Source organism: Aythya ferina, assembly GCF_964211825.1.
Source record: "Aythya ferina genome assembly, chromosome: 12".
NCBI lineage: Eukaryota > Metazoa > Chordata > Aves > Anseriformes > Anatidae > Aythya > Aythya ferina.
In genome coordinates, this window is record NC_140308.1 from 12,511,316 (window position 1) to 12,538,644 (window position 27,329).

Genomic DNA, 27,329 nt, shown 5'->3' on the forward strand with positions numbered 1-27,329 from the left:
GGAAAAATACACCAGAGCCCCCTTAGTTCAAATGCAGATTTTTGGTAAAGAGAAACATCTGAAGGAGTTTTGGTAACTTGAAGGCAAAGCACATATGCAGGTGCTAAGTAAGAACAAGCTTTATTTCCTCCTCATTTCCTCCCCACGCACTGTTGCAGTCCAACAGGCTGTGATCATGCATGAGCTTTCACCCCAAAAGCCCCTTCTGGAGGGGCCGGGGGCCCTGCCTGGGCAGAGGAGCCCCTCCAGCCGCCCCCAGGCTGGTCCTGGTGCCTGGTGCCAGGCTATTTGGGGACTCCACCTGGCTTGGGAAGGGCCAGCACCACACAGGATTTGGGAAATTACCTGGCCACCCTCTGCCCTGTGACAAGCATGGGCTGGAACAAGCCCGAAAAGGGAGCAGGTGAAGCTGGCTGTAACATCACCTCAGCCAACACCACAAACTGCCGGTGCTACAGGAGCACAGATTTTGGGCTTCCGGATTTGTGGGCTTACAGGGGCTTTGGAGCAGGCCCTAACCAGGCATCCCCAGCAGACACCGAGCCCCAGAATCACAGAATCACAGAATTTTCTAGGTTGGAAGAGACCTCAAGGTCATCGAGTCCAACCTCCAACCTAACGCTAACAGCCCTCCACTAAACCATATCCCTAAGCTCTACATCTAAGCGTCTTTTGAAGACTTCCAGGGATGGTGACTCCACCACTTCCCTGGGCAGCCTGTTCCAATGCCTCACAACCCTTTCTGTAAAGAAGTTCTTCCTAACATCTAACCTAAAACTCCCCTGGCTCAACTTAAGCCCATTCCCCCTCGTCCTGTCACCAGGCACGTGGGAGAACAGGCCAACCCCCACCTCTCTACAGCCTCCTTTAAGGTATCTGTAAAGAGCAATAAGGTCACCCCTGAGCCTCCTCTTCTCCAGGCTGAACAAGCCCAGCTCCCTCAGCCGCTCCTCGTAGGACTTGTTCTCCAGGCCCCTCACCAGCTTCGTCGCCCTTCTCTGCACCCGCTCAAGCACCTCGATGTCCTTCTTGTAGCGAGGGGCCCAAAACTGAACACAGTACTCGAGGTGCGGCCTCACCAGAGCTGAGTACAGGGGGACGATCACCTCCCTAGCCCTGCTGGTCACGCTGTTCCTAATACAAGCCAGGATGCCGTTGGCCTTCTTGGCCACCTGAGCACACTGCTGGCTCATATTCAGCCGACTGTCCACCATCACTCCCAGGTCCTTCTCTGCCTGGCAGCTTTCCAACCATTCCTCTCCCAGCCTGTAGCTCTGCTTGGGGTTATTGCGCCCCAGGTGCAGGACCCGGCACTTGGCCTTGTTAAACTTCATGCAGTTGACCTCAGCCCATCGGTCCAGCCTATCCAGATCCTCCTGCAGAGCTTTCCTACCCTCAAGCAGATCGACACACGCACCTAACTTGGTGTCATCTGCGAACTTACTGAGGGTGCACTCGATGCCCTCGTCCAGATCATCGATGAAGATATTAAAGAGGACCGGCCCCAGCACCGAGCCCTGGGGGACGCCACTAGTGACTGGCCTCCAACTGGACTTGGCTCCATTCACCACGACTCTTTGGGCCCGGCTATCCAGCCAGTTTCTAACCCAACGAAGCGTGCGCCAGTCCAAGCCAAGAGCAGCCAGTTTCTTGAGGAGAATGCTGTGGGAGACGGTGTCAAAAGCCTTGCTGAAGTCAAGGTAGACCACATCCACAGCCTTTCCCTCATCCACCCAGCGCGTCACTCTGTCATAGAAGGAGATCAGGTTCGTCAGGCATGACCTGCCTTTCATAAAGCCATGCTGACTGGGCCTGATCGCCTGCTTCCCCTTCAAGTGCTGCATGATGACTCTCAGGAGGATCTGCTCCATGAGCTTTCCTGGCACTGAGGTCAAACTGACAGGCCTGTAGTTTCCTGGGTCTGCCCTCCGGCCCTTCTTGTAGATGGGCGTCACGTTTGCTAGCCGCCAGTCGATTGGGACCTCCCCCGATAGCCAGGACTGTTGATAAATGATGGACAGTGGCTTGGCCTCACGGCTCTGGGGATCTGCCAGGGGTCGTCGGGGGCTGTTTGGTGCCAGAATGCTGCTGTGGCCCTCCTTGGCCAAGAGGACAGCTGGCTGCATACAGCAAATGTTTCAAAGCAAACCCTGGCTGAAGCACAGGGACGAGACCCCCGGTATGTTCACAACCATGACAGCAGGAGGGGACAACCTCACCCCAGCACTCTCTGGGGTCCCTGTGCTGTTATATGAAGGTCAATGGCTGCGGTCGGGGGGCTCGGGGGCTCTCCCCCAGGCGGGCGGTGAGGCGCGCCAACAGCCTGCGCAGGGCCTCGGCCCGCGCCACCGAGACGCGCAGCACGGCCTCGTGGCTGGCCTCCTCGGGGCTGCTGTAGCTCGTCGCTGCTCTGTTGGTGATGAGGGACAGCCCGAGGACACGCAGGCCACAGTGCCTGGCGACGATGACTTCTGGGACAGTGCTCATGCCTACGGTAGCGGAGGAGAGGATGGGGATGAGTCGGAAGGGTCGGGACGGGCACCAAAACGAGCTCTCATACAGCAGACCTGCAAGTGTTGAGGAACAGCCTTCCACGAGCTGCTTCAGTGACCCAGGACCTCCTGAATCACAGCCTGGAGGAACCTGGGGACCCCAACGCTTACCTCCCTCATACACAGGCAGGGTGGTTTCCACATCTGCCCTTCTTAAACCACACAGACTCCCATGGAGGACTGCTCTGTATGGAAGGGGCACAGTGCCAAGAGGGCCACAATGTTAAAAATAACAGAAAAGCACTGTTTGTGATTGGGTCTCACCAAAGTGGAGCCACTCGAGTGTGTTGTATGGGAAATATGCAGAAGGTTTTGCTGGGCCCCTTGTCCTGGGCAGCCCGAAGCACACAGCGCTGTACTGCAGAACCATCCTAGGAGATGCACTAAGCAAGCAGGAATACAATTCTCTAGGCCTAGAAGACCTGGATGGAGACTGAAAGACTGGGGAGAGTCATCCATGGGCAGAACGAGTTATTTAAGCTCCTGTCCGACCCCACAAGAGCAGCCTGTGCTTCTTACCCACAGCATCTGCCCCCAGGGCCTGCAGCACGCGGCTCTCGGCGATGGTTTCGTAGGAGGGACCGGCCAACATGCAGTACACCCCTGCATGGACGAAGCTCTGGAAGCCCAGCTCCTGTGCACTCTCCATCGCCAGGCTGAGCAGATCTGGGTCATAAGCATCAGACATGCAGGGAAACCTCACGCCGAGCCTGCAGGGCAGGAGAGGGCACAGCCAGGCTGGCATCGCTGCCCCTCCTGCCGGGTCTGACCCCCCAAAACCCTCCGCACGCCTTCAGGTCTGGTTTTGGTTCCTGGCAGCGCAGGATCACACCTGGGGAGAGGAGCAGGTATAGGAGCTCCAGAGCCACATTTAGCTTTCATCCTGTGCTTCGAGGCTGGGTCTCTTACTTGCTCTGGATCCTAACACAGCAGCTCAGTCCTGCTGAGTTATCCCAGTCCTGCTCCTGCCTGAATCCTCCTATTGACTCACGCACAGCAGCAGCAGGTAGCGAGGGCTGGTGCACTGCTGCTAGCTGGCAGCCCGCTCCCAGCCACATTCCCCAGCTCAGTTCAGTTGGGTGGATCCGGTCGCTCACCCAGGCTACTAAAGCTCTGGCAGCCTTTCATGTTCCTCCAGCTGAACGCTTAGGGCAGTAGGTGGCTTATTTTGTGCTCATAAGCCCTAAAACATTATAAACAAACAACTTTCCTAGCTGCTCTAAGGGAATAAGCATTCATCAGCATGAAAATTGCTTCCTTCCTGAAGGACACCCAGCAATGCCAAGGCCAGTCTCTAATTTACTAGATCAAACCCCGAGATTCTTGCCTGTATTCCCTTTCCACATCACTTCATTACCTCCAGTTTTTCTGTTGTGCTCAGATAAACCCTTCCTGGTGGCTGAGTTGGACTGGCTTTTAGAAAGGGTTTGCTCTTGTGAATCAGCTCGCAAAGTGTTTCAGGACCCTTTGCCCATTCTGACACCTCGGCCAGCACCACAGAAGCCCCCAGGCGCTGCAGCCTGCACCAGGAAGGTGCCTCTGGGGGCACTGAGACAGCTATGCTGCCTTTGAATGCTGTCCAGATGAAGTTACTGTTTGCTTTTCCTCCTGCTCCTGAGCAATTTATGCAAGTCCGGAGAGCTGCAAGCACTCCTCCACGCGGCCTCTTTGCTTTTGATCATTTTTCCTCCAACCCCCAACAATACCTATGAAGACATTAGGATATTCTGCTTTAGATGGGCACTGTCCTAGGCTGGAAGAGGCCATCGAGCTCAACCTCCTGCTCAAAGCATCTAGGTCCAGTAACAGCAGGAGCCCAGCAGTGAGGATGTGTTAGCAGCCCCTGTGCTCAGCCCGCAGGGAGGATCCTGCACAGCCAGCACAGGATCCCTCTGCCCCAGCTCACGGCTCCAAGATCTGGAGGCCCCCAGGGAGGCTGCCAGGACAACCACCTCCCACCTGCAGAGGAGCTGTGATGCTAATGAAGGCTCCCCAGTTTAATGAGCTTCTTACACGGGTGGCGTTGGTTCCCTTGTGGGGAGCTGGGTCCAACCTTCATCTCTCAGTATTTATCAGCAGGCACAACCAGCAGCCTGAGGCTGGGGTAGGAAAGGATTCACTGGTGGCAAGGGGCTGAGGGCTTAGCCAGGGACTAGGAAAGATGCAATTAGCTGTAAGGCCACTTAATTCCAGTGTGGGCCAGTAGGAAATGAAATGGGACAGGAGCTGAGCTACAAGTCTGCAAATATCCCCCCCTCCATCCAACTGCAGAAACACTTTTTTGCTCACCTTGCCCCAGGAGGAGGAGACCTTCTTACCTCTCATCATTTGGCCCACGCAGCGGGTTCTGCCCTCCCAAGCCAAACATGCTGATGTGGTCCTTGATGAACATGATGTCCCCCACCTGGAAGTGGTGATTCAGTCCCCCGGCAGCATTTGTGGTAATCAGGACCTCCACTCCCAGGAGGGAGAAGACCCTGATGGGAAAGGTGACCTGCAGGGACCAAAGGCACACATAGGGTGAAGACCACAAGGCTCAGCTCAGGTGTTGGGTGTCGTTTGGTGTTCCAGGAACACAGTGTGAGGTCGGGCTTCACATGGGTGGGATTGCTGGATCAACTGAGAAGATGCAAGGACGCCAAGAAGGAAAAAATCAGAGTGGATCACTAATGAAATTAAGGCTAAAGCAGGCATGAAGTAGCTGGTCAGTTGTCCCCGTTCAATTACAGATAGCAGCAGAAAAAGACATGACGACTGTGACCAAGAGCATTAAGAGCGTAGGAAGGATGGGGAGAAAAGAGACGGCGCAGAGGGTTTGAACCAGGCTGCAGTGCCCTTCCTGGGGAGAAGGAGGGTTTGTAGGCAGCTCACGCTGTGCAGAAAGAGGCCTCCGTGAGCCCACAGGGAGACAAACCAACCCTCGTCTCCAATTTTAAATTCCCCCTAATTTAAATAAAAATACTTCTAAAGTTTTTAAACATATTAAAAGATAATTCTGAAATGAATACCATTAAAATTCAAGCCCACATTTATTACAGTTGCACTCAGGTCGAATAAATGCAGCACAAAAAGAATATGCAGATAATTTTTCCTTGCTGGCAAGGTCTTGCAGAGATCAAACCGCTGCTGATTGGAGAAACTACTTATGCACATGGACCTGGAGCTTAATTGATACACCAGCTTCTTTACAGCAGCGATGCATTTTGCAGAAGTACAGAGAGTACCTTCTTCATTTGGGCTTATTCACACTCAATAACCTGCTTATTGGGAGTTAAAGAACTGCTGGGAACTGAAAAAAAAAATCAAAAAGTTTGATTTTGAGGAGTGATAAAAGAACTGGAGTGATAGCTGCTGCTTCTGAATGTGAAGGAAACCGTGAGCAGAAATGATTTCCTAATTATGGTCATTAGCAAATGAGTTAATTTTAATAGACAAACATATTTCAATAACCTAGTTCTGGATCAAGTACATTAAAATAGTTTTGTTCTATAAAAGGTGCGTTGCCAAGGATTACAGTTTGTATCCAAATGCAAACTGACCTTGGCCAGAAGAAAAACCTCAAATCCAACTAAATAAGAGAGGAGCCCCTAAACTATCAGCCAGTAAGTGATATTTGGGCTTCCTAACAGATATCTACAGATGGGCATCGTAGGCAACACGAATATGTGGAATCTCCATAGCTCTGTGTGTGAGCTGGGAGACTACACCCAATTAAACTAGCCAATGAGCTCTTTCTATGGGAAAAAAAAAAAAAAAAAAAAAAAAAAAGCCTGAAACTATACAAATGTGAAAAGATGAAAATAGATTATTCCTATTAATCTGAATTTTCTGGTTGCTGCTTCAAACCATGATTGAACTGATGGAGTGGAGCCACGTGAATTAACCTGCCTTGCACTGTACGTGGTGTTGTGGATGCCTAACACCAGCTCCATGTGGAGGGAGCTCTCCCTTTCAATTCCCCATTTAATTTTCTTTTTGCGGGAGAAATCTATTCGTACGCTCAGTGCCAGAGCTATCCTCCTGCAGCTAAGCATCGGAGCAAGCAGTGGCTTTCACCTCCTTGCAAAAACCTCTTTGGCTGCAGGAATGATCTGCTGGAGGACTCACCGTGCTGCCGGAGTACCCTTCGTAGCAGTGGAAGCGCCCCTGCATGCACACGCACGGCTGCCCGCTCAGCTCCCCGAACACCAGCCTGCCCGCGTGCCCTGCGACTGGAAGGGAACCGTGTCACTGCGGGTACCGGGCTCGGGGGCTTGGCTTCTGCAGGGGATTGTCGGCTGATTATGGGTTACAGCAGGGCCAAGCACTGCAGAGCTGAGGGCTGGAAGGTAAATAGCAATGGCAAAGTACGGAACCGTGCCGGTTTTTGTTTGTTTGGGGGTTTTGCGAAATCCTCCTGGTGTTTGTCCTACCGCTCAGCCTGATGAGACCACTGCTCCTGGAGTGCGCCACCAGAAGGAGCTCTGGCAGTGTGAGGGGCTGGTGGTGGTGGATCTGAGATATCGATTTCTGCTCACTGGCAGGTGGACCAAGAGCACAGCATTCCTCATTGGGCCCTACAGAGTCGTGAGATGCTCAGAACAAGCAGCCAGGCGTGAATTTGCACTGACAGCCTGCAGCTGATGTTTCCATTTCTTGAGTTTCCTTCTATCTAAGAAGGATTTTCTTTTGGTTATAGAATTATAGGAATGTTTAGGTTGGAAAAGGCCATCAAAATCACCAAGTCCCACCACTAAACCACGTCCCTTAGTGCTTCATCCACACGTCCCTGAAACACATCAAGGATGGGGACAGTACCACTTCCCTGGGCAACCCATTCCAATGCTTGGCCACCCTCTCCACCAAGAAATTCTTCCTGACATCCAATTAAACCTCCCTTGGCTCAACTAGAGGCCGTTAATCAACTTGAATTCTTTACTGGTGATAGCAGAGCCATTAATTTACAGCTATCACATGAAGGTGTGGTGCATGGTGTGGGACAAGGGCTGGTGGATGTTACTGAAGCTCTGTGAGCGCACATTGCCCCACCGAGGGACCCTTTGTGCCCAAAGCCAAGAGCCGAGGGAAGGGGTTGGTGCTGGTTTGAGTTGTCTACGTCTCTCTTTCTGCTGCTGGATGGGTTGCTGATGCCCGGGGTTGTGCCAACCTGTGCTCCGTGGGAAGTGGGGGATGTCCTCGTACGGAAAGACTGCCTTCTTCTCTAGCACATCAGCCAGATCGCCCAGCCCGGACCCGCAGATGATCGCCGTCTTCGGGCGCTGAGCAGTGCGAGCTCGTAACCAATCTGCTGTTTCCTTGCACACCTCGTAGCTGCTCCTGCAGAAGGAGAAGAGGTCAGCGAACCTGTCAGCCCATCCGAGGAACAAATTTCAAAAGGTAACAGTCCTGAAAAGGTGCAAAGGAATAAAAAATCATTAAGACTAAAATGATAGGAGTTTCACTGCTATTATGGAAGATGTTTCTCTACAGCAAACACTTAATCTCACATTTTACCCCAGGCCACTGGCAAATCATCTGAATCCTCTCTGCCAGTTTTATTCTGAAGCGGAAACTGGCTAATGATACCTATATAACACAAATGTCACAAGGCATTACAGTTCCTGCTTCTGATGCATTCTGGTCTCTCCTGAGTTAGTGAAGGAATGGAAAAGCACAGTCTGAAAAATTGTAACCTCTGTGTGTGCATGGGGATGTCCAACCTGTGATGGGGAGGAGACAGGTCCAGGGGCAAGCACCATCTGCAGAGATGGGGAACCCAAGCTCCAGAAGCTTTGGGGGCTTCTTTCCAGAACTGGCCGTACTTCTCGGACATCCACCTGCTCTGTACCTGGTGGTTTCACTCGAGGATGCTGAACATGGATCTCTCATTCGCCCTCTCCACTGGGTTACACCTAGGCAGGAGGCCCAACGGCACAAGCCTACTTGAAACCAGAAATTAAGCCCACAAATTGGGGTTCCTGGGTTTACATTGTCTATTTTCAATGGGGATGCTTAGATAAGACCCAAAACTGTGTCTTATCCAGTGCTGAGGCACATTGTTGGAAGGTGGGATGGCAGAAGCTGGCATTGCATTGCCTGTTTTGTACCTCTCTCTGTTAAGAGAGACGGCTTTGATATTCAGCCTGGCTTCTATTCTTCAGTGCAGTATTCTTCAGATGCATTAGTCAGTTTTGAAATGCAATCAATAGAAGATTAATCCCATAATCCTGCTTAAAACAGGACAACAAAGACACTTTCCAAAAGTCAATGGCAAGGTTGATTGGAAAGTCTCTTCAAAAGCACGGGCGCTGATAGCATTTCTTGGTAGCAAATTGGTCATTGCCACCGATGGGTGCAATTAGGGACTGCAACCAACACAGGTGGGGCATGAAAGGCCGATCTGCCTATTATGGGCTGCCAGGGCCAGGCACCACGATGGTGAAGGTGATGTAAAATTGACTGAAGACACTGATAAACAGTAACTTCATGATTTTCTTTTTTTTTTTTGGAACAGGTCTCTTGTTTCTGGTGACCTTGTTTGTGCTGCAATTCTGCTGCCTGCAGCCTTGGAGGATGTGCAGAAAAGCTTTCAAAGAGTTGCTCTGCATCCCAGGAGGTCTCAGGCCACTGACGAACAGGACCTAGGTGTCAGTGTAGACCTGGCTCATCTAACTGGAGCATCACATTCAAGCACAGGATCTCAAATCTATCATTCTCTTCCTTCAGGCTGACGAGGCATGTAATTACTGCATGGGCTTCTTCTGCGAGCTTTTTCACCTCCTAGCTGTCCAGTGTCTGGTACAAACATGCTCCTAGTTAGGATCTGCGATGTCAAAAACACTTGAGTATCTCACAAATTTGTGATCCAACGGGATGAAACAACTTCCATAGTCCTGAGTTAAAATGAAGAGTCATTTAGCTGAAATACTTTTCAAAGGAGAAGTCTGGAAATGAGTGTATTTACCATAACATGTTGTTGAATTTTCCAAGTGCACCCTAAGCTCTTAAAATAAGCAAAAGGTATCAAACTGACATTATTGAAGCCTACACTCATCTGGCTGGATTATCCCTTGCCCAGCTACAGCTATCCCAGACAACAACTTTAAAAGTGCTTTACATATATTACGGAAGGACTCCCCACACATTTCTGTTGAATTACTGTAACCTTTATCCAGAAAAACTATCGAATAACTGAAACCCATAGAGGGAACCAAGAGAATTTCAATGCAGCTCCCAGGCTGATGAGGCACCTGTGGCAGACGAGAGAAATAATGAGGTCACCAGCATCTGCTCTCTCACTGACAACCAGTCCCCAATCTCTTTCTCTTTTTGCATTTTTAAAGAAAGGTTCACATGCCCCTGAAAAATAACATTTAAATAATGGACATTATTCCTAAAAGCCCAGGAAGCTCAGGATGGGATGACGCTGATTCAACAACAGCTGAAGACAATGGGATTGACTGAGCTGTACAGGCTTTTGGGAGGGGGATTTTTTTTTTCCTTCTAGTGCTGTCCCTAGTGTTGAGCTCCGTGATGCCCAAATCCATTTGCTGTGTCTGCCTGTGAGGCTTTCTGCTGGGTTCCCAGGAATTTCCCGGGTGCCCAGCAGCAGGAGACCACGACCCACGGGTCAGTGAATGCAGCATTCAGCCTGCAAGTGCACGAGCCCGAGGTCCATGCAGGGTTTTTGGCAGCTTGAATGGGTACACGAAGCACAAAGCCCCCCGTAGCTGCTCCACCTCCCACCACGCACACCTAATGATAGTGCTCAGCGGCATCGCTTTGGATTAAATCACAGGATCGGCTGAAAGCACAATCCCCTGCATTGTGAGCGCTGTCATCCGCTGGAGAGCCGCATCTGCTGCAGAGCACAGGACTGCCACCGATGACAGATCCTTTATGGCACAAAACCCCCCTGCTCGTTCTGGCTGGCAGCAAATCCGTGTAAAATGCAGCTGTGCCACACCAAGAGATGGAGGTTTATATTTCAGAGAGGGGCACACGCCTGGGCGACCAACGCCTCTGCCTCCGCTTCAGGTTTGCACCTCCTGGCCACGACCTCTGCCAAGGTCGCCTGCTGGCTGCCGAATTTCGTAACGCCAGCACCTGACGCGGGCAGATGGCCAATTTCTCTCCGGTAACGAGATGTTTGCTCCCGAGCAGCCTCTGCCTGATGGCAGGAAGGAGGAGAGGGAAGCAGGGCAAGGCAGCGTGGTGCAGCTCCCCCATCCCCTTCCAGCCTCGCTGTTCCCATTGCATGGTGCCTTACCTGTCCTCCTCCGCACGGGCCATCTTCCACCCTGGCTACCCAAAAAGAAGGGGATGGCTGCTGGAAATGGAGCCACGGCTGTTGGAAAAGGGCAGGAAGGCCGAGGAGCAGATCTCCACGGGATGCCCCCAGCTGGGGCTCGTGAGGCTCGGGTCCCCGAGGAGCTGGGGACATCAGCTGCTCTGCTCTTGTCCCCACAACGCCGAGCTCGGCGGAAAGCTGACCTGTGCGCTTTTATAATGCGGGTGAAGCCTGGAGAAAGTTCACACGCAACTTTTCAGCAGCCTCTCGGAGCGGAGCAGCTGACAGCGAATCTGCATAGGTGTCACCTGCTGCTGTGACTTCCAGACCCCTGGGAGCACGCAGAGCAGGACAGCCCATGCCACACAGCCCCGTGACAAACGATGAGACAGCCCCATGTCCCTTATCTGCCCCGGTCCCCAGCTCCCCCCAAATTTTCACTCATTTGATGGTTGTGCCCATCTCAAAAAGAATTACTGCCTCCAGCTATCCTAAGCCTGTTCAGCCGATTATGTTAGGGAAGACAGGAAAAAAAATAAATCAAGGCCCCACCCTACACCTTTCTGATTTCCAAAGCTGCTTCCAAGGCAATCAAGTGCCAAAAAAAATTTGCAGATTGGTGATGAGGAGAGAAGAGATGCTACGTGCCCTGGGTGAGAGGCAGCAGCTGCAGTGTGCTTTCACACCTTGCTGGATCCAGAAAGGCCTCATGGAACTAGAATTTATATTTATAAGTATTCCAGGCAGGGAGAAAGCCACAATCAGAGCTAGTCAAGTCTGAGACAAATCAGCCAGACATAAAGAACTTAGAAAATTGGGCTACCCCAGGTTCAGGTCTTGTAATGTTTCATAGGCCTTCCATTCAGGTTTGTGTGTTGGTCCTGAAGAGCACACATCAAACATCGCCTCGGTTGCCCCGGGAAACTCTCAGAGAACTTCAAAGTCAAGCATGGAAATAAATGCAGAAAGAAAAGCCTGAGTGTTTTGAGAGATACTTAATGTTGGAAGGAGCCTGCTCCAAGGCAGAAACCCACATCGTACCCCAGCACGGGCTCAGGTCCTTAAAAACAAGCAGGATTTAGGCATTAAGAGTAGCAGAAAGTTCTGTTGCTAAGAGGTTTTTGTCGAAAGGCACAACCGGCACCACAGAACAGAAGATGCATCTGAAGAGGAGCCGCAAGTGCCCTTTCCCCTCAAGTTCTTGACCTTCTCCCTTTCTTCCTGGTATCACACTTCATCTCCTGAATCACTTTCTTTTAGAAAGCTTCCCAAGTCTCTCCCACAAAGACCAGAGGATGTGGGTGCTGCTGCTTTGGGAATCTGTCGTGCACTGCTGCACGGGGCAGCAGAGAAAAAACAACCCCACTGTCTCCCTTCCCATCCCCTCCTTCTTCAGCCATCCCCCCTTTTCTTATTCTTCCACAGCAGGCAGAGGACCCTGCATTTTTCTGCCACTTGCCCAAAGCTGTGGTCTCAGGGCCACCTCCTTGCTCCCTCTGTCCCTTTTGCCCCCCGGAGCCCCCTGCCCCTCTCGCCAGCACTCAGCACTCCTCTGAAAGCCATCGTCTGCCCCCGTTCATTTAACAGAGGGAGCAAAGCTGGGCCTCTAGCATTGGTTTTCCACAGAGTTCTCTGGTATCAGCAGACTTCTGATGCCCCCAAGATATGTTCCCTTATTTAGCCTTAATCTGATTATGTTCATTAATCTGATTTTTTTTTTTTTTCCTGCAAAGGAGACAAGATATCACACAGCCTGAGAGCTCTCCCCAATTTGTTCTTGTCTAAGACAATCTCCTCCCTAGCTGGGATTTACATAGAAAACAGGATTACCAGAAAGGGACCATTTTATCTATCTTCCTGCAGCACCTGTTATTTAACAAAAGTTGCTTGAGGTTTAACCTGTGATGGTGCATTAGCTGGACAAGTACAAGATAAAGATTCACCCTAGTAGCAAAAAATGATTTCAGCATCGAGGGCATTAGTGCCTCTTTAGAGAGGAAAGGAAAAAAATAATTAAACCTCAGCTCCTGTATAGGTACTGTGGAGCAGATCTATCTGAAATAAGTTATTGAATAGATTGTATAATCCTTAAGAAAGAGTATTGACAGCCTTCGTGTACATGTGTCCGCAGCAAAGCGCATCTGTAATCCCGATCTTATTGACCTGGTGTCATTCCAGTCCCATTCCGAGGCAGAACTTCAGCTGCTCTAGGCCGCAGACACCATCACCTGAAATAACTTCCTAACAGCGCTCTACATTCCTGCAGCAACTTCTATCTAAAGACGTGTTGTGAAGTATTTTTGCACGTGTTTCGTTAAAACGGTTAATTAATGCTTTCGGGTAAGTCTCCCACGTCGCCAAGCGTTCGCGTTATCGCAGCACCGAATTCTCTTGTGGCCTCCTCACGGGCGCCGCACGTCGTGGCTCCAGGGGAGCCAAGTGGGGTCTCTACCCCTGGGGACAGCTTAAATCAGCCAGGCCCAGGGGGAAAAATCCCCCCAGCAGGGCCTTACAGGCATTGCCATACCCTCATGGTGCTTTCTGCCATCTCTGCCTGGGGACATTTCCCCCTAATTCTTAGGCAGAAAAGCTAGGATTCTGCTTTGGTAAAACGGATAAACCCAGGAAAGATTTATTTTGCTTTCCTGCTGATTCAGCAAAGTGCAGGTTCCAGGTTTGGTTCCAAAATTCCTAAGTGCACTCTAAGAACTAACCAGGATTTCCACACTAATTTGGAATTTCATTGCCTGGGAAGCTCGTCACATCTTTGCATGCTTGCTGTCGGAGCGTCACCGGCTGTAAGCAAGGTAAATACAAGCAAACAACTCATCAGCAAAGCTATTCCCCTGGAGACTGCTTTTATCTCCAGGAAGCCCTGCCCGAAGCCCACTGCCCATCACACTCCTTCAGGAGGAAGACCTGCACCCCCCGTGAGCGCAGGAAGGGGTGGGCAGGGGAGCAGAAACCCAGAAGCTGCTGCAAGAGCTTGTCATGGTTAGCCGAGCAAAACAAGACCTGAGCAATGCTCTGATGGCAGTCTGCAAATGTTGCCATGGAGGCAGGAGAGAGACAGAAACTTCAGACAGGCACCAGGACACTGGGGAGATGTGTGTGCAGTTAGGCTAGACATTAGCAAAAAGCTTCCAGCTTCCCGAATTGCACAGCTCTGAGCAGCCCCCCTGCAAGGGCACGGGGGGGAAAGGCTTCAGGGTGGAGATGGGTTTATGTAAGGGCTGGAGGAGGTGCACAGGTAGGGACGCAGACACATCATTGATAAATTTTGTGCTAGCACTAAAAACTCACCTTTTCTGCTTTTGGGAATTAAGACTTTGGACTTGTTCGGATTTAGCCAAGTGATACCACTACAATTAGGAAAAGAACTCAGCTGTCCTAAGGCCACGCAGCATTTCATCTTTAGCTCCAGGACAGGCGTCAGAGGTCGAAGGAAAAGGCTGGGGTTGTGGTTGGGGGAGCTCATGGAAGGGAAAGAAGTGCTCCTGTCAAGGAACTCAGCAGGAACGGGGTAAAAAGGATCACCTCGGGGTTTAGGGCCAGGAGCTTTCTGGAGGGCTAGGATCAGCACAGCCAGGGATCAGCAGTATGTCAGTCTTGGGATGAACGGGTGGGCTTCATGCTACAACGGTGCCTTGAGGCAGGCAGGAAAAACAGGTAGCTTGGGGAAAACACCTGGGAGTGTTTCAACAACAGCACAGTGAGGATATGTGGAAGAGAAACTGGGAATCCTGGTGGACTGGAAACTGCAGAATGCCAACCCCCCCCCTCAGGCCTACAATAAGCAAAAATAACTGAGAATTAAGGACTAAAAAATGAGTTAGAAACGCTTTCAGCCCTGGCACAGAAGAAAGCATTTCTCAGATAGTTAAATGTTACAGTGGCTGTATGCATCACTGCTGATTCCTGCAGTCAGATATATTTCCTTGTCTGGCACAGGTAGACGCAGTTCCTGCCCTGGCATCACAGCCAGCCTTTGGCCTGAAGCTCTGTAGACACAATTACCTCTCCATGGGAAGGATAAGGACACTTCCCCAAGCCATGACCACCTAGGACCAACATTTATTCCATTCTGTGATCAGGTTCTTGCACTAGTCACTAACACCTTCACACAGCAGAGGCCAGACCTCTTACCCTTCTCCTGGATCATGTTCCCACTCCCCCAAAGCCTTTTTGGAGAGACCTGTTTTCTGGAGGCCAGCAGGTGAACGCACTGCCCTTTGTAACCACGGTCCACCAGGAGGTATTTTTGCTGTCCCAACAGGCTCAGTGCTTTCTTAATAACTCATCTGCAGTGCAACGATGCCACAGAATTGAACTGGCTGTAGGGGTTCCCTTTTAGTTTCCATTTCAGTGATTTTTGTGTAGAGAAGCAAAGGCTGAAAAACTGCAAATCATTTTACCAGTCATCAACAGTAAATATTGGTAACTGAAGTCTCACAGCTCACTTTCCTTATAGCAGCAGACTGATCACAATTCCTCCAGTGAAGAAAACACAATATAAGACTTCAGGCTGCAAGCCAGAAGAGCCCTCACAGACCCATCCCCAGGGCCATGCCAAAGCACTGCATTAAGGACAACCAACCTTACACATTTTGGGGGCTGATCTTTAAAAGCAAGGTGAGAAGTAGCAGGTGTCCTGGAGAATCGATAGAGTTTTTTCTATGACTCTGCATGCTCTTTGCAGCTGCTTTCCTGTACATCTGATACAAATAAGAGATTCCAAAACCCTCCAGGAACATTTATCACATAGCATGGTGTGTGCATTTCACTGTTTTACATGTAAAAGAAAACAAAACAAAACAAAACAAAAAGTCAGAGGCACAAGAAATACTACTTTATTTTTAATTTAAGAACACTTTGTAGTGTTTAACTGCACAATATTCGTTTAAGGATGCTCGCTCCTGTTCAGGGCTTTCAGTGCTACAGCTGTGCACGCATCTTGTGATCTGATAGGCAGAAGGACAACAGGTCAGCTATTGACCACCTGATAGGAGATCAGCTCTGCAGAAGTGGAGCTAATCCAGAAAACAAGCGCTATGTTCCCACATTGAGTTTCTCAGAAGAGAAGACTTCTGAGTATTAAGAATAAGATAGAAGTACCTACTTGAACTTCTGCATTAACTTGAGAAGATTTAATAAAGTGTAGGAGAAGTTCGCAAGCTGAGTCAACAGTTTAATTTCAGATTCAGAAAAAGCAACATTTTTCTTAATCGTGATATTTATCTGTATTGCTTTTAGCTTGGAATCTCATAACATTGGATGCTTACCGATGAATAATCCTTCCCAGAATTTTTGGAGAATACTCTCCTCATCAGTCCAGCAGATTGCAATATACAGGCATTATAAGCTGTAATAAAAGCCTAGAAGAAAAGGGCTGAAAAGGTAGAAGTCCTACTTTCATACCACTTCCCCTCAAGTGGCTGGATTGTACTTGCTCTCTTTTTGGTATTTTCTTAGGAAAAAAAAATAATAAAAAAATAAAAACACCTAAGGACTCAATGGCATGTGAAAAAGTTATTTAGGCATTTGAGAAAAGTCAACTTTAAAACACGATGATTTAAAGAACCTGCTATCCACAAAACTCAGTGACTGCAATTCTGATAGCAGGTATGTAAGTGTGTGACAATAGTAAAAGGAAAGTAATTGAAACATCACAGTATTACTGTGCTCACATCAGAAAAAAAAAAAAAAAAAAAAAAAAAAAAAAAAAAAAAGAGAAGTTATATTTAGTTTCTTAACCAGAAACACAAGGAGAAAATATTTGAGACAATAGAGAACCTGTTATACTCTCAATAGAGCTAAGCTAAGAACAAAAGAAAATGTTATCAGTGACATTATTATTACAGCATGTTCCGTACAATGAAACTTAAAGAAAGACCACAACAGACCCTAAAGAACCATCTATAGCCCCACCCCACCTTATTAACAATTTAACAGTTTCAACTTTCCCCTGCCTCTTTTTTTTTTTTTTTTTTTTCTTTTTTTATTTCTTTCCTCATTTTCAGTAGCCAAACACATTGATTGATTGGAGTGATTCTCAAACAAGCCAAAGGGGGAAGAGGCTTTGCACACAGGCATAAAAATCTTCCATCCACAGGTGAAGTTCCTTCTGGTGAAGGTTGTTTCTGAAATGGCAGCTAGTAAGTATCTTTGTTACACAATGTTTATCAAAGTTAAATATGCTAATTTTAGTTTTAAAATGTATTCTCTTCATTCTAAAGATTTAAAGTATAAAAACTCTAGTCTTGTGTTTGTATTTATGGGTAGCCTAACTTATACGTATTTTTCACATAATCACAGAATTATATGTATATCTAAGGTTCTTTCTGTTTCATAACAGTATTCCTTCAATATAGAAAGCAAATGTTTTGGCAGGGAGGTTTTTTATAAGCTTACATAGCCTGTCATAATTTTAACATAACAATTCCCTTATACTCTCCTGACAGCTATGGGATAGGATTTCTCACAGAACGGGAGAAAGGATTACCTATATATTATGACTATATCCTTAAGATGGATACGTCAAGACTTTATACTGATTACTTAACATCTAGCAAAATTTTCCATAGTTATACCAGTTTTGGAGTTCCTTGTACTCATAGTAAATTTCTGTGCTAAAGCAAATTCTGGCTTTGGGCTGGATCCCACTTTATCAATGAGAAATATGTGAGTGTAGAAGTTAATAGCAGCAAACCTGGCAACAAAGTGAAAAGAATTTCTGCTAACTCATGCTCCACTGTTGGCTGCTTGCTCCCAAACAAGATGGTGAGCATCTCATTTCCTAACCTGTGGGTAGTAAAATCCCAACAATGTTTAAAATACGAAGAGCAGCTTGCACTTTCTGCTGTGGTGGTAGCTTTCTAGCCTGCTTTGACCTTTTTGCTTGCACTTGCTGATCTGGTGTCAGTATACTAAGCGTGTGCATGTTTCCAGGGATGCTGCAATGGGTAGATAATTACCAAATCTGCTTGTTGTTGCTGTTAGTGTTTCAGGGCTCTTGTTTCTTGTATTGCCTTGTGCTAACCCAAGTTCGGGTGACAAGTCTCCTAAGCCTTTAGAAAGGGTAGCAATGCGGGTTATCACAGACAAGAGGAAGCAACAAGAGTTTTCTTAAGCCTAATGAGTGCCTGTGTGTTGCAGCCAAAGCTTTGTTTTCAAACTTTTGAGCATCACTGCAGGTTCTGGAGATGGAGGTCCCACTGGAGACCATGTGGTGACACACTGTGTCCCCAGGGCTGGGAGCTGATGGTGCCTTGCTCTGTCTCCAGCCTGCTGGCAGCTTCCAGCTCTGCAGAGCTGGCCTCGGATGCAGGGAGAGCTCTGACCCTTCTCAAATGGGGCTGCTTCGGAGCTTTCATCCTTGTTTTTTTTGCCGAGTGACCTGTAAGTACGATCAGGTGGTGAGTATTTATGACCTATATAACTTCAATAAAGTCTCACTACTTCCTCCTGCCATGAGACATTCTTCCAGGCCGTGTTACTGCTGGGAGGCTGCTCCCTGCCTCCTCCCCTACAGAAACAAGCCAGCCAGGGGGTGAGTGGGGCTTGCTAGTGAAAACCCTGCTTTCCCCTCCCTGCCACCGCAGCCTTGCAGCACCTCCCCGTCCCCGCTACCACCACGGGCGCTACGGGGGGCATACGAACGGGTCCCCCCCCGGCCTCGCTGCTCGTCCCCCTCCTGAGAGGAGGAGGAGGAGGAGGAGGGAGGAAGGCGGCGGGGCGGGGCGAGGGCCTGGGCTCCCGCAGCGCCGCCGGGGTAAGGAGCGGGGCCGGCGCTAGGCCCCGGTGAAGCCGCGGCCCTCGCGTAGCGAGCGGCCCCCGCGGGGAGCGGCCTCGGCGGGGAGCGGCACCGGCGAGAGGCCGGGGCTGGGGGGAGGCGGCCGGGCCGCGGAGCGGAGCAGAGCGGGGGGCGGGTGGGGATGGGAATGGGATGGGATGGGAAGGGAAGGGAAGGGAGGGGGAGGCCATTTCGCCGCTTCCCCGGGTGATGGAGGAGGAGAAGGGGTGCAGCGAGGGGTGCGGGTGGCTGGGTGCTGGGGGAGTGCTGGGATCTGCAGCAGGATGGAGCTGAGGCTGTGGCTACCGTAATGGTGACCTGGGGCATTGCTGAGCTTTGGGATTTGCTGTCCTGGGCCTTACCTAAGAGGCCGTGCCCACTGTTCTCCGTGAAAATGATGTAAAACTAGTGTAGGATGCAGTGCTTTCCCATACCGAGGGCTGTAAAGCCATCGTTTTATTGCTTGTCCCCAGCGTGTGTTGTGATAAAATACGTATTTCAGCTTCAACCTAGCCTTCATGAATGAAACTGAAACTAAGTGTGTTTACACACCGAAAGGCGGCTGAGCTGGGGAAACGAGAGTGCAAACTTCACAAGGCTCAGCACGTGGTGAGGGAGGGAGCTGTGGCAGTGGGGCAGGGGTGGCCTGAAGTGGTGCTTGGGTGAAAAGGGAAAAAGTGGGTTTAGGCCATTCTTTGTCCTCTTTACCTCCTCAATTTCTCAGCCCTTTCAGTTTTAATCTAATATTTTTTCTCAGTAAACTGTTTTGTAATGCTTTACAATGCTATTTTGTTGTACTGTGCTTCTGAGGTAATAAAGTGGATTCGGGGATGGTTAAAATGATGTGCTGAGGGACTTCCTGTCTCCTGTGGTAATTTTGATTAAATAGTGTTGCTTAAATGAAGAAGTCTTGGTTGTTGAGTATATTTCTGATTTACTTTTTTGAGGCTGTTAGTGGACCTAACCACTCTTGCGCTTTGTGCTGTGTACTGGAGCAGATGGCAGAAGATGTGCCAGCTTTGTGCGAGTATGCTCTGTTTGTCTTGATCCATTCAGAGCATAACTTTGCACTATTCTGCTCTTGAACATGAAACACGAGTTAAGTGTTGGCCACAGACACAAGAAAACCTTTTCTCGCTTCCGATTTGTCACCCCTTCTCCAGCAAGGAAAGCAAGGTGTAAGGATTTGAAGTGGCCTGGCCAAAGTGACAGTCATAACGCTGTGCTCAGAAAATGGGTTTTGATTGCAGGCTGGTGTTAAACCTCAAACAGCCCCTTAGCTGGAGACCCCCTAGTCATTGGGGTGCTTGTGAGGAGCTCTGCTTGCTGGAACTGGAATGAGTGTTAGCTGTGGTGGGTTGGCAGGGAAGGAAGGAACAACTGTGCTCCCTCTCTGAGCTGCCATTGCTTGTGCCCCTGAACTCCACCTACTTTGAACACTTGGATAAATACTGCTGTAATCGCGTGAAAAGAACTGTGGCCCACTTGGTTAATTTGTATAGGTTCTGGCATGTTCTGTGTTGTGCCTGAGATACTTGTATTTAAGTGTTTAGATGCATATAGTGAGTATTGAGAGCATGAAGAACCAAAGCAGCAGCCAGCACTTCTTTGCTTCCTGTGAGCAGCATAACAGGTAATTGAACCTGTGACCCTCCTGATTTCCAAATAGCCCTTTTTCAACATAGCCCTCATTTATTTCATTTTTCTCAGTGATGGATGGTTCTGTGAAGATTTTTTTTCATTCTGTAATACAGAGGTTAAGCAAGAAGAATATCCTTTAAAAAAGAAACCTGCTTGTATATGCTTGTGATTGAAATGACATTTTTCTCTCCTGTCACAACCAGGTTGTGAGTCAGTCCAAGAATGAACAAATGTAAGAAGCCCTACTTTGAACAGACTGCAAATCTTGAAAAATTCAGTCCTGAAATTCTTTCTGAAGTTGAGAAGCTCTTTGCCAAGAAGTTTTCTTATACGAAGCCACCGAATAAGGAATGGCAGCTACCAGATCCCAGTGATGCCTTTACATGCGATCACAAAGAATTCAACTCACTCCTTGCTCTGAAGTACTCGATGAATGAAGTGAAGAATCAGCTGAGTGATAAGAACCTTGATGAGTGGCATCAGCACACCTCACTTACCAATAAAGCAGGCAAAATAATTTCTCATGTGAAGAAGTCCGTGAATGCCGAGCTGTGTACCCAGGCCTGGTGCAAGTTTCACGAGATCCTGTGCACTTTTCCTCTTCTTCCTCCAGAAGCTCTTCAAGAGGGAGAACTGAATTCTGTTCACCTCTGTGAAGCACCTGGAGCGTTTATAGCCAGCCTCAATCACTACTTGAAGTCCCACCATATCCGTTGTGACTGGAATTGGGTAGCTAACACTCTGAACCCGTATCACGAAGCAAATGACACCCTCACGATGATTATGGATGACCGTCTTATAGCAAATACGTTGCCCTGGTGGCACTTTGGCCCAGATAACACCGGTGATGTGATGACCTTGAAGCATCTGACAGGACTTCAGAACTTTGTGAGTCATATGAGCACAGTTCACTTGGTAACTGCTGATGGCAGCTTTGATTGCCAAGGAAACCCAGGTGAACAGGAAGCTCTCGTCTCACCCCTCCTTTACTGTGAGGCAGTCACTGCTTTAATGATCCTGGGCGCTGGGGGATCCTTTGTTTTGAAGATGTTCACCCTCTTTGAGCACTGTTCTACCAATCTGCTCTTTCTGCTGAACTGCTGTTTTGAGGAGGTCCACGTCTTTAAGCCAGCCACCAGCAAAGCTGGGAACTCAGAGGCCTACGTGGTTTGTCTTCGTTACATGGGCAGAGAGAGCGTTCATCTGCTGCTTTCTAAGATGATACAGAACTTTGGAACAGAAATGGTCAACAAAGCTCTTTTTCCCCAGCACGTGATACCAGAATCTTTTCTTAAAATACATGAGGAATGTTGCATGTTCTTCCACAAGCACCAGGTAGAGACCATCTGTGAGAACATCCAGCTCTTTGAGCGCATGGAAGAAGCAGAGCAGACAAAACTGGACAAGTTAAGAGATTGTGCGGTGGAGTTCTTCATGCAAAAATTTCATATGAAACCCATTACCAGAAATAACTGGCTTGTCAAGAAGTCTCAGACTGGTTGCAGCATGAATGCAAAATGGTTTGGGCAAAGGAACAAATATTTTAGTACGTACAATGAAAGGAAGATGCTGGAAACCCTTACATGGGATGATAAAGTCGCAAAGGGCTATTTTAATAAGTGGGCTGAAGAACATAACTTAAACAACGCTGGTAAAATGTGCATCCTGGAAGGATTGTCTGGTAACATTAACTGTAACTTGTGGTTCATTTTGGAAGGGAAGAGGCTACCAATGGTGAAGTGTTCTCCATTTTGTGATGGTAAAGTCTTGGAAAACCTTAATGAAGCCATGAATGAATTGGTGGGGAGGCTGAAAAGCAGACCGGTGCTGCAGCAGTGTCACTCCTGCGAGGTTCTGCCTGGGGAGCTGGTACTGGCTGAAGTGTCTGATCTGTCCAGGTCTTATCAAGAGGCGCTAGATGAAAAGCGTGGGGACCAGTTCAAGTGCCTTGTGGTGGACTTTCCATCCCTTTGTGATGCAGAAAACCAAACCGGTATGGAAGTAAAGCTCCTAGATTCGGCCACGCTGCTGACTTTCAGCTTCTCTTTGCTTTACGATGGAGCACCAGAATACCAGCAGCAGCTTTTGGAGTGTGTTCTGCAGTCGTTGAACCAGCTTACAGTGGGAGATGCCTTGATTCTGCCCATCCTTTCCAGTTTTACACGGTTCACAGCTGGCCTGGTCTTTATTCTGCATTGCTGCTTCAGATGCATCACATTTGCTTGTCCCATGTCCCACGAGCCGCTGAGGACCAGCGCTGCTTTGCTGTGTGTTGGTTATCGGGGCATCCCCGGCCACGTTACTGAGTACCTGCAGCAGCTGCATAAACTGATGAGCTCCTTACTGGACTCGGACTCCCCCCAGCAAGTTTTGCAGTTCGTGCCGATGGAGTCTCTCCTCCAGGGCAAGCTGTTGGAGTTCTTGTGGGATTTGAACACAGCCATCGCAAAGAGACAGCTCCACTTGATTGTGCAAGCAAAGCAGCAGCAAATGACTAGCGATGGTTCACTATAAAATAATTGTAGGGCTGAGCAGGTTGCTGCAAGACCTCATTTCCCAGGCAGGTAGAAGTCAAAAACCTTGTTAATATGAAGGTAACGTCCCTGTAGGACTTTGACAGGGCGTTGTTAGTGATGGGAGGAGGTCTTGAGCTGCCAATCCCACTTGCACCATACTGCCTGTCCTGCAGGAACATGAGGCTTAATCTCAGGTGTGGGGGACTTGGGTGGGACAGGGATTGAAGTGAGAAACTTTCTTCTGTCACAGCTCCCTTCAGAGTTCCTAGCTGCCTTTGTGAGGAGGGGTGGGGTGGTGCTTTACCTCTTGCTTCTGGCTGGGCCCTGCTGGACCCAGTTGGCTGACGTTATCCCTCTTCTGTTGGACAAAACGTGGGAGTTCTGCCCCTAGGATTTGGGGAAGCTGATGCTTGGGCCACAAACTCTGCAGTGTGCAGGCCTGATGCACGTCTGGAGGGCTCAGTGTCTCATGAGCAGGCAGCTGGCTCACAAAGACTGGGTTAAAAACAGCTGTCTGTGAGGTGTCCAGGGGAAGATGCTCCTTGATTTTAATTTTGTGCATGCCAAGAGCATGCTGTATGGCTTCTGACAGGTGATTATATGGCCTCATCTCCCTGCCCCATCAATGAATGGGCTGCTATAATTTTATTTTTAAGTTTATGGGCTCCTCCTTAAAATAATTTGAGTCTCCTGAGTGAAAGTGAAGACTCGCATCTGCCTGCAGTAGCAGCTATTAATGAGGAACTGTAAATGATTTTCAGGCGAAAAGCACGGTCGTGTGCAGCGTTGTGTGCCAAGAAATGCTTTGGGGAGTGCTGGAGAAGTGTTAAGCTGAAGAAATATGTGATACTTTCTTTGGGAAAGTATGATTAAGATTTCATTTGGTTCTCCTCAGGGATAAAAATGATGAAATTGCTAACTGACTATTCCTTTAAGGGAGTCAAATTTTATTTTCCATATTGCTCCTTTGAGAGCGAAATTCTGAGACCTAACGCGTGCGTATTAACGTTTAGCTTGATGTTTGTGGCTTACATGGAAGAATCTGCTCGGAGGGAGGAATGAAACTTAAGGAGAAAAATGATTTGCTACTGATAGTGCAAGATCTTGTAGGAAAAGGTCAGAAGCGTGCAGTTAGAAGGAAAATGGTCTTCTGATTAATTACCAGTCACCTTCTGGAAGCACTTCTAATTATGTGATGTAGGAGTTTGAAGGATAATTGATTACTGGTAAGGATTAAACATACAGCTGAAAAACTGTTTTGTCTGGAGGTGCTGCACATTTATTAAGCTTTTTTTTTTTTTGCCACATTGATTGGGGCAGAATTTAATGCGTTTAACAGTTCATTTTTCATTTAAGAATTTGATAGGTGAATGAGCTGCTGGCTCAGGTCTAATTGATAACATTTTCTAAAAATCTTGCTTTTTACAGCTGCATATAAATAGAATCAGAAGTCTTCCTAACAAAAGCTGCTGGGCCTGGCCACTGTCCCTTTTCATTTATTTAAATGAGCTTGCTCCTCTCGCTGTGAGCTGAGTCACGCTCCCTCCCTCCGACCAGGAAGGTAAGGGTAGAGGCTGATGTTGGGAGACGATGCAGTAAGAGCTTCTCCTCAAAACACCAAGTGCAAGCAGATGAATGGGTTAAAAAAATACTGAAAACTAAAAATAGGAAGGGAGGGAGAAATATTCTAGAAGAATGGATGACAAGGCAGGATCAAAGACCACCTGTGAAAGCCTTCATTATCAGAGTCAAGAAGCAGGATGAAGGCATTGTCCACCAGACACCCCTCTGTCTCTGCCACTGTTTCAGAGGTGATTTATGCCTCAAAATCCCCCTGAACTGAAGCATTTGAGAAGACTTCTGATACAGCAGGGGCAAATGAGATTAAGTGCATTAAAAAAACAAACATGGTATTTATCTACTGGATGGGGTGCTCGTGCTATGCTACCCATGCCTCCATAGTAGAATATGACAATGTGAGTGTCTCATCCAGTAACTAAATATCTTTTTTTGCTAGCATTAGTCTGACACTTTAAAACTTTTTTATAGGTAAAATAAAATCTTGAGGCGACTGACACTGTGAGCGAACACATTTTCAAACTTTGTTGTTTTGTACATCTGACAAACTATGCAGACATCCTTGAGATTCTTCCCATCTGTATCATTTTGCCTCCCTTTCTTCCTGAATTTTTAGGACAAAGCATTGCAGATGGTCACAGAAGCTTGGGGGAATTAGGACAATGAACTTCAGGACACAGACTTCTAGGCTGAGCTACTGGGGGAATGTAATCCATTTGCTTGGAAGTACCAAAAAGGCGTTCAAACCCTACTTTAAAAAAAAAAAAAAAAAAACAGATCTCTAAAATATGAGATCTAGCACCATGCAGATCCTGATGCATGACTTGCTCTGGAATTGTTTGTTGGCAGATGACAGGAGTGGATGGGAGGAATGCGTTGACAGCAGCTGCCCCTCCTGTTGAAAGATGAGGCTTGCAAAGGTTTTTTTTGTTGTCCCAGTGGCAGAGGTTTCAAAGGTAGGAATGACGCTCGTCCTTTTAATTGTAAAAGTCCTGCATTGTCCTAGCTGTCCTTAGATCAAAGATTTATTGGAGGAAAGTGACACTTAATTTCTGTTGTGACTTTTGGAATATGGCAGAATGTATTAACCTTTGCGGAAAGGGTCTGATGGCTCCCGCTTTCGTTGACGCTGTCAGTTCCTTTGGCCAATTTGATTTGGTTTTGGGTGATAGCTGATGAAGTGTCTGTGTCCTGGCTGCTTCTGAGTTGGTCTTTTTTTTTTTTTTTTTAAACCTATTTGAAGACAAGCTGGGTATCTGTTCTTGTTTCCCAGAGCTTCATGTTTCATGCAGAGATGTTGGGGGGGGAAAAAATAAGGTGGCTGTAAGGCAATCAAGATGCACGCAAGCTTGAAGCAAATTTGGTTTTGTAGCCCTGCTGCTGCATGTGTCCAATGGAGGACGGATACCTGTGCCCACTGCTCAGCAAAGAGCTCCATTGTCTTTTCTGAATCTTTGTCTCTTTTATTTTAAGCTAACGTTTGACATAAATAGTCACATGGGAATTGAATGAATTGGGTACTTCAAGTAAAAATATTGGTGTTTCTTTTTAGTTGAATTCTGTTAAAGTTCAGCGACTTGCCAGTTATTTTTACAGACTTTATATTGTATGTGGATTAATTTGGATGTGCACAGATTGTGTGTTCTTGCCACGGGCTTTCCAATTTAGTTTCTACAAAACATAATGAGATTTATGGTATGAAATCCGGTAGTCTATTAAAACAGTGCTAATTGGTGTCTATTTATCTTAATTTAAGCTGATCTATCAAATTATTGCTGGTAAAAGTAGAATATTTAACAGCATTATAGGCCATTAGAAGCACAACTTGGGATTTAGCAGGAGGGGCTTAATATTGCCTGTGTAGGAAGTGGGAGAAAAGGGGAAGAAAAACCAGCAAGCCCCACACCTTGATTTCTGGCCACTTTAATAGAAAAATACTGACGCCTTGGTTCATGGCAAACAAAGGCTGGCCATTAAGCTGAAGCCTCAGCCTTACTTTACCTAAAAATCACTTGTTGACATCTGTTTAACTCAGATGATTTTCAGCATGCTAATTCTTAATGGTGAAGTGGGGGAAATCCCGTGTTCATTTGTCTCACCGTTTTAGATGGTGTAAAATGGTTTTGTTACCAGTACTCATCCCCATTTCTTCATTTTAAACAAAAGCCTCCACTTCAGCTGTAACCTTTGAATGTCTCTTATTTTTTTTAGCACTTTCAAGACAGGGAGATTAACACTGCCTTGCCAGAGTCTGGTAATGTTTTTTCCATCTTTCTTGCAAGTCTTTTTGTGAATGCCATACTGATATCCTTAGTCCCAGTTCTTTTGTGTTTTATTCACCTGACAGAAAGATCAAACAGAGCTGTTTATGCCAGAAACACGCTCAGCCCGTGGCTGTTCATTTTGTACTCTTTAGGGACTAATTTGGATTGCCATCAAGCCTTCCCGTGTGACTCCTATGGGTCCAGAGCTTATTTCAAGTCTGAAATTTGCTAAGAGAATTAGCTGGTAGCTGTAGAGACTTAGGAAAAGCAGAACCTTTAAGAGACATTTAGATGTAGGACTTTTTCCCACCAGCAAGAAGAGGCCTTTCCTGGCTGAGAATTCTTTTTAAAAGAGCTACTTTGAGGCATAACCACCTGAGAAGGAAGGAGTTCACCAGTTGTGTGCTGCCTTTCCTGTAGGCACACAGCTGCATTCCTGTTGGCACCAGTGGAAACCCCCAGGATCGTACGGTGGGGAAGAATTTGCTTTGTAATTCCTCAGTGTGTGCTTTTGTTTTGAAGGATGTATATATTTTCTTGAAGTAGATTAAGGGAGGTTGATTAAAGGATGATTATTGCATATTTTCATTTGGTCTGAGAATGTGTGTTAAAAGACCTCTTTTTAAATGGAAAATTTATGTGGAAGAAATAAAACACTTTATTTTGGATTAAATGTTGCTGTTTGTGTCTCTCTACCCAAATGTGGAACAAAACAAG

At 47.7% G+C, this 27,329-nt stretch overlaps 2 protein-coding genes across 9 annotated transcripts; one reads left to right on the forward strand and one right to left on the reverse strand.

Moving 5' to 3' along the window:
* Positions 1-2,026: 2,026 nt before the first annotated feature.
* On the reverse strand, positions 2,027-11,008 carry LOC311443285 (purine nucleoside phosphorylase-like). Its single transcript, XM_084533363.1, has 6 exons — positions 10,801-11,008; positions 7,699-7,868; positions 6,660-6,763; positions 4,871-5,046; positions 3,072-3,262; positions 2,027-2,489 (listed from the first exon to the last, which is right to left on the reverse strand). Exons 1-6 carry the CDS (start codon positions 10,821-10,823, stop codon positions 2,248-2,250), a joined length of 906 nt encoding a protein of 301 aa, XP_084389489.1. The 5' UTR covers positions 10,824-11,008; the 3' UTR covers positions 2,027-2,247.
* A 5,843-nt stretch (positions 11,009-16,851) lies between these two features.
* CMTR2 (cap methyltransferase 2) lies at positions 16,852-25,652 on the forward strand. Of its 8 annotated transcripts, none has more exons than XM_084533480.1 (3): positions 18,083-18,219; positions 19,561-20,246; positions 20,458-25,652. In XM_084533480.1, exon 3 carries the CDS (start codon positions 20,477-20,479, stop codon positions 22,766-22,768), a length of 2,292 nt encoding a protein of 763 aa, XP_084389606.1. In that variant the 5' UTR covers positions 18,083-18,219; positions 19,561-20,246; positions 20,458-20,476; the 3' UTR covers positions 22,769-25,652. The 8 variants fall into 8 exon arrangements, with proteins under 8 accessions (XP_084389613.1, XP_084389606.1, XP_084389609.1 ...); XM_084533483.1 differs by having other exon boundaries at positions 19,561-19,640; XM_084533487.1 differs by lacking the exons at positions 18,083-18,219; positions 19,561-20,246 and adding an exon at positions 16,852-16,976.
* Positions 25,653-27,329: the final 1,677 nt, after the last annotated feature.

Coding starts and splice junctions, on each gene's coding strand:
- LOC311443285 (XM_084533363.1), bottom strand. CDS start 10,823: ATGGCCCGTGCGGAGGAGGACAG. Junction 5,047..6,659: donor AAGGGTACTCCGGCAGCACG/GTGAGTCCTCCA, acceptor TGGTCCCTGCAG/GTCACCTTTCCCATCAGGGT. Junction 3,263..4,870: donor CGTGGGCCAAATGATGAGAG/GTAAGAAGGTCT, acceptor CCTGCCCTGCAG/GCTCGGCGTGAGGTTTCCCT.
- CMTR2 (XM_084533487.1), top strand. CDS start 20,477: ATGAACAAATGTAAGAAGCCCTACTTTGAACAGACTGCAAATCTTGAA.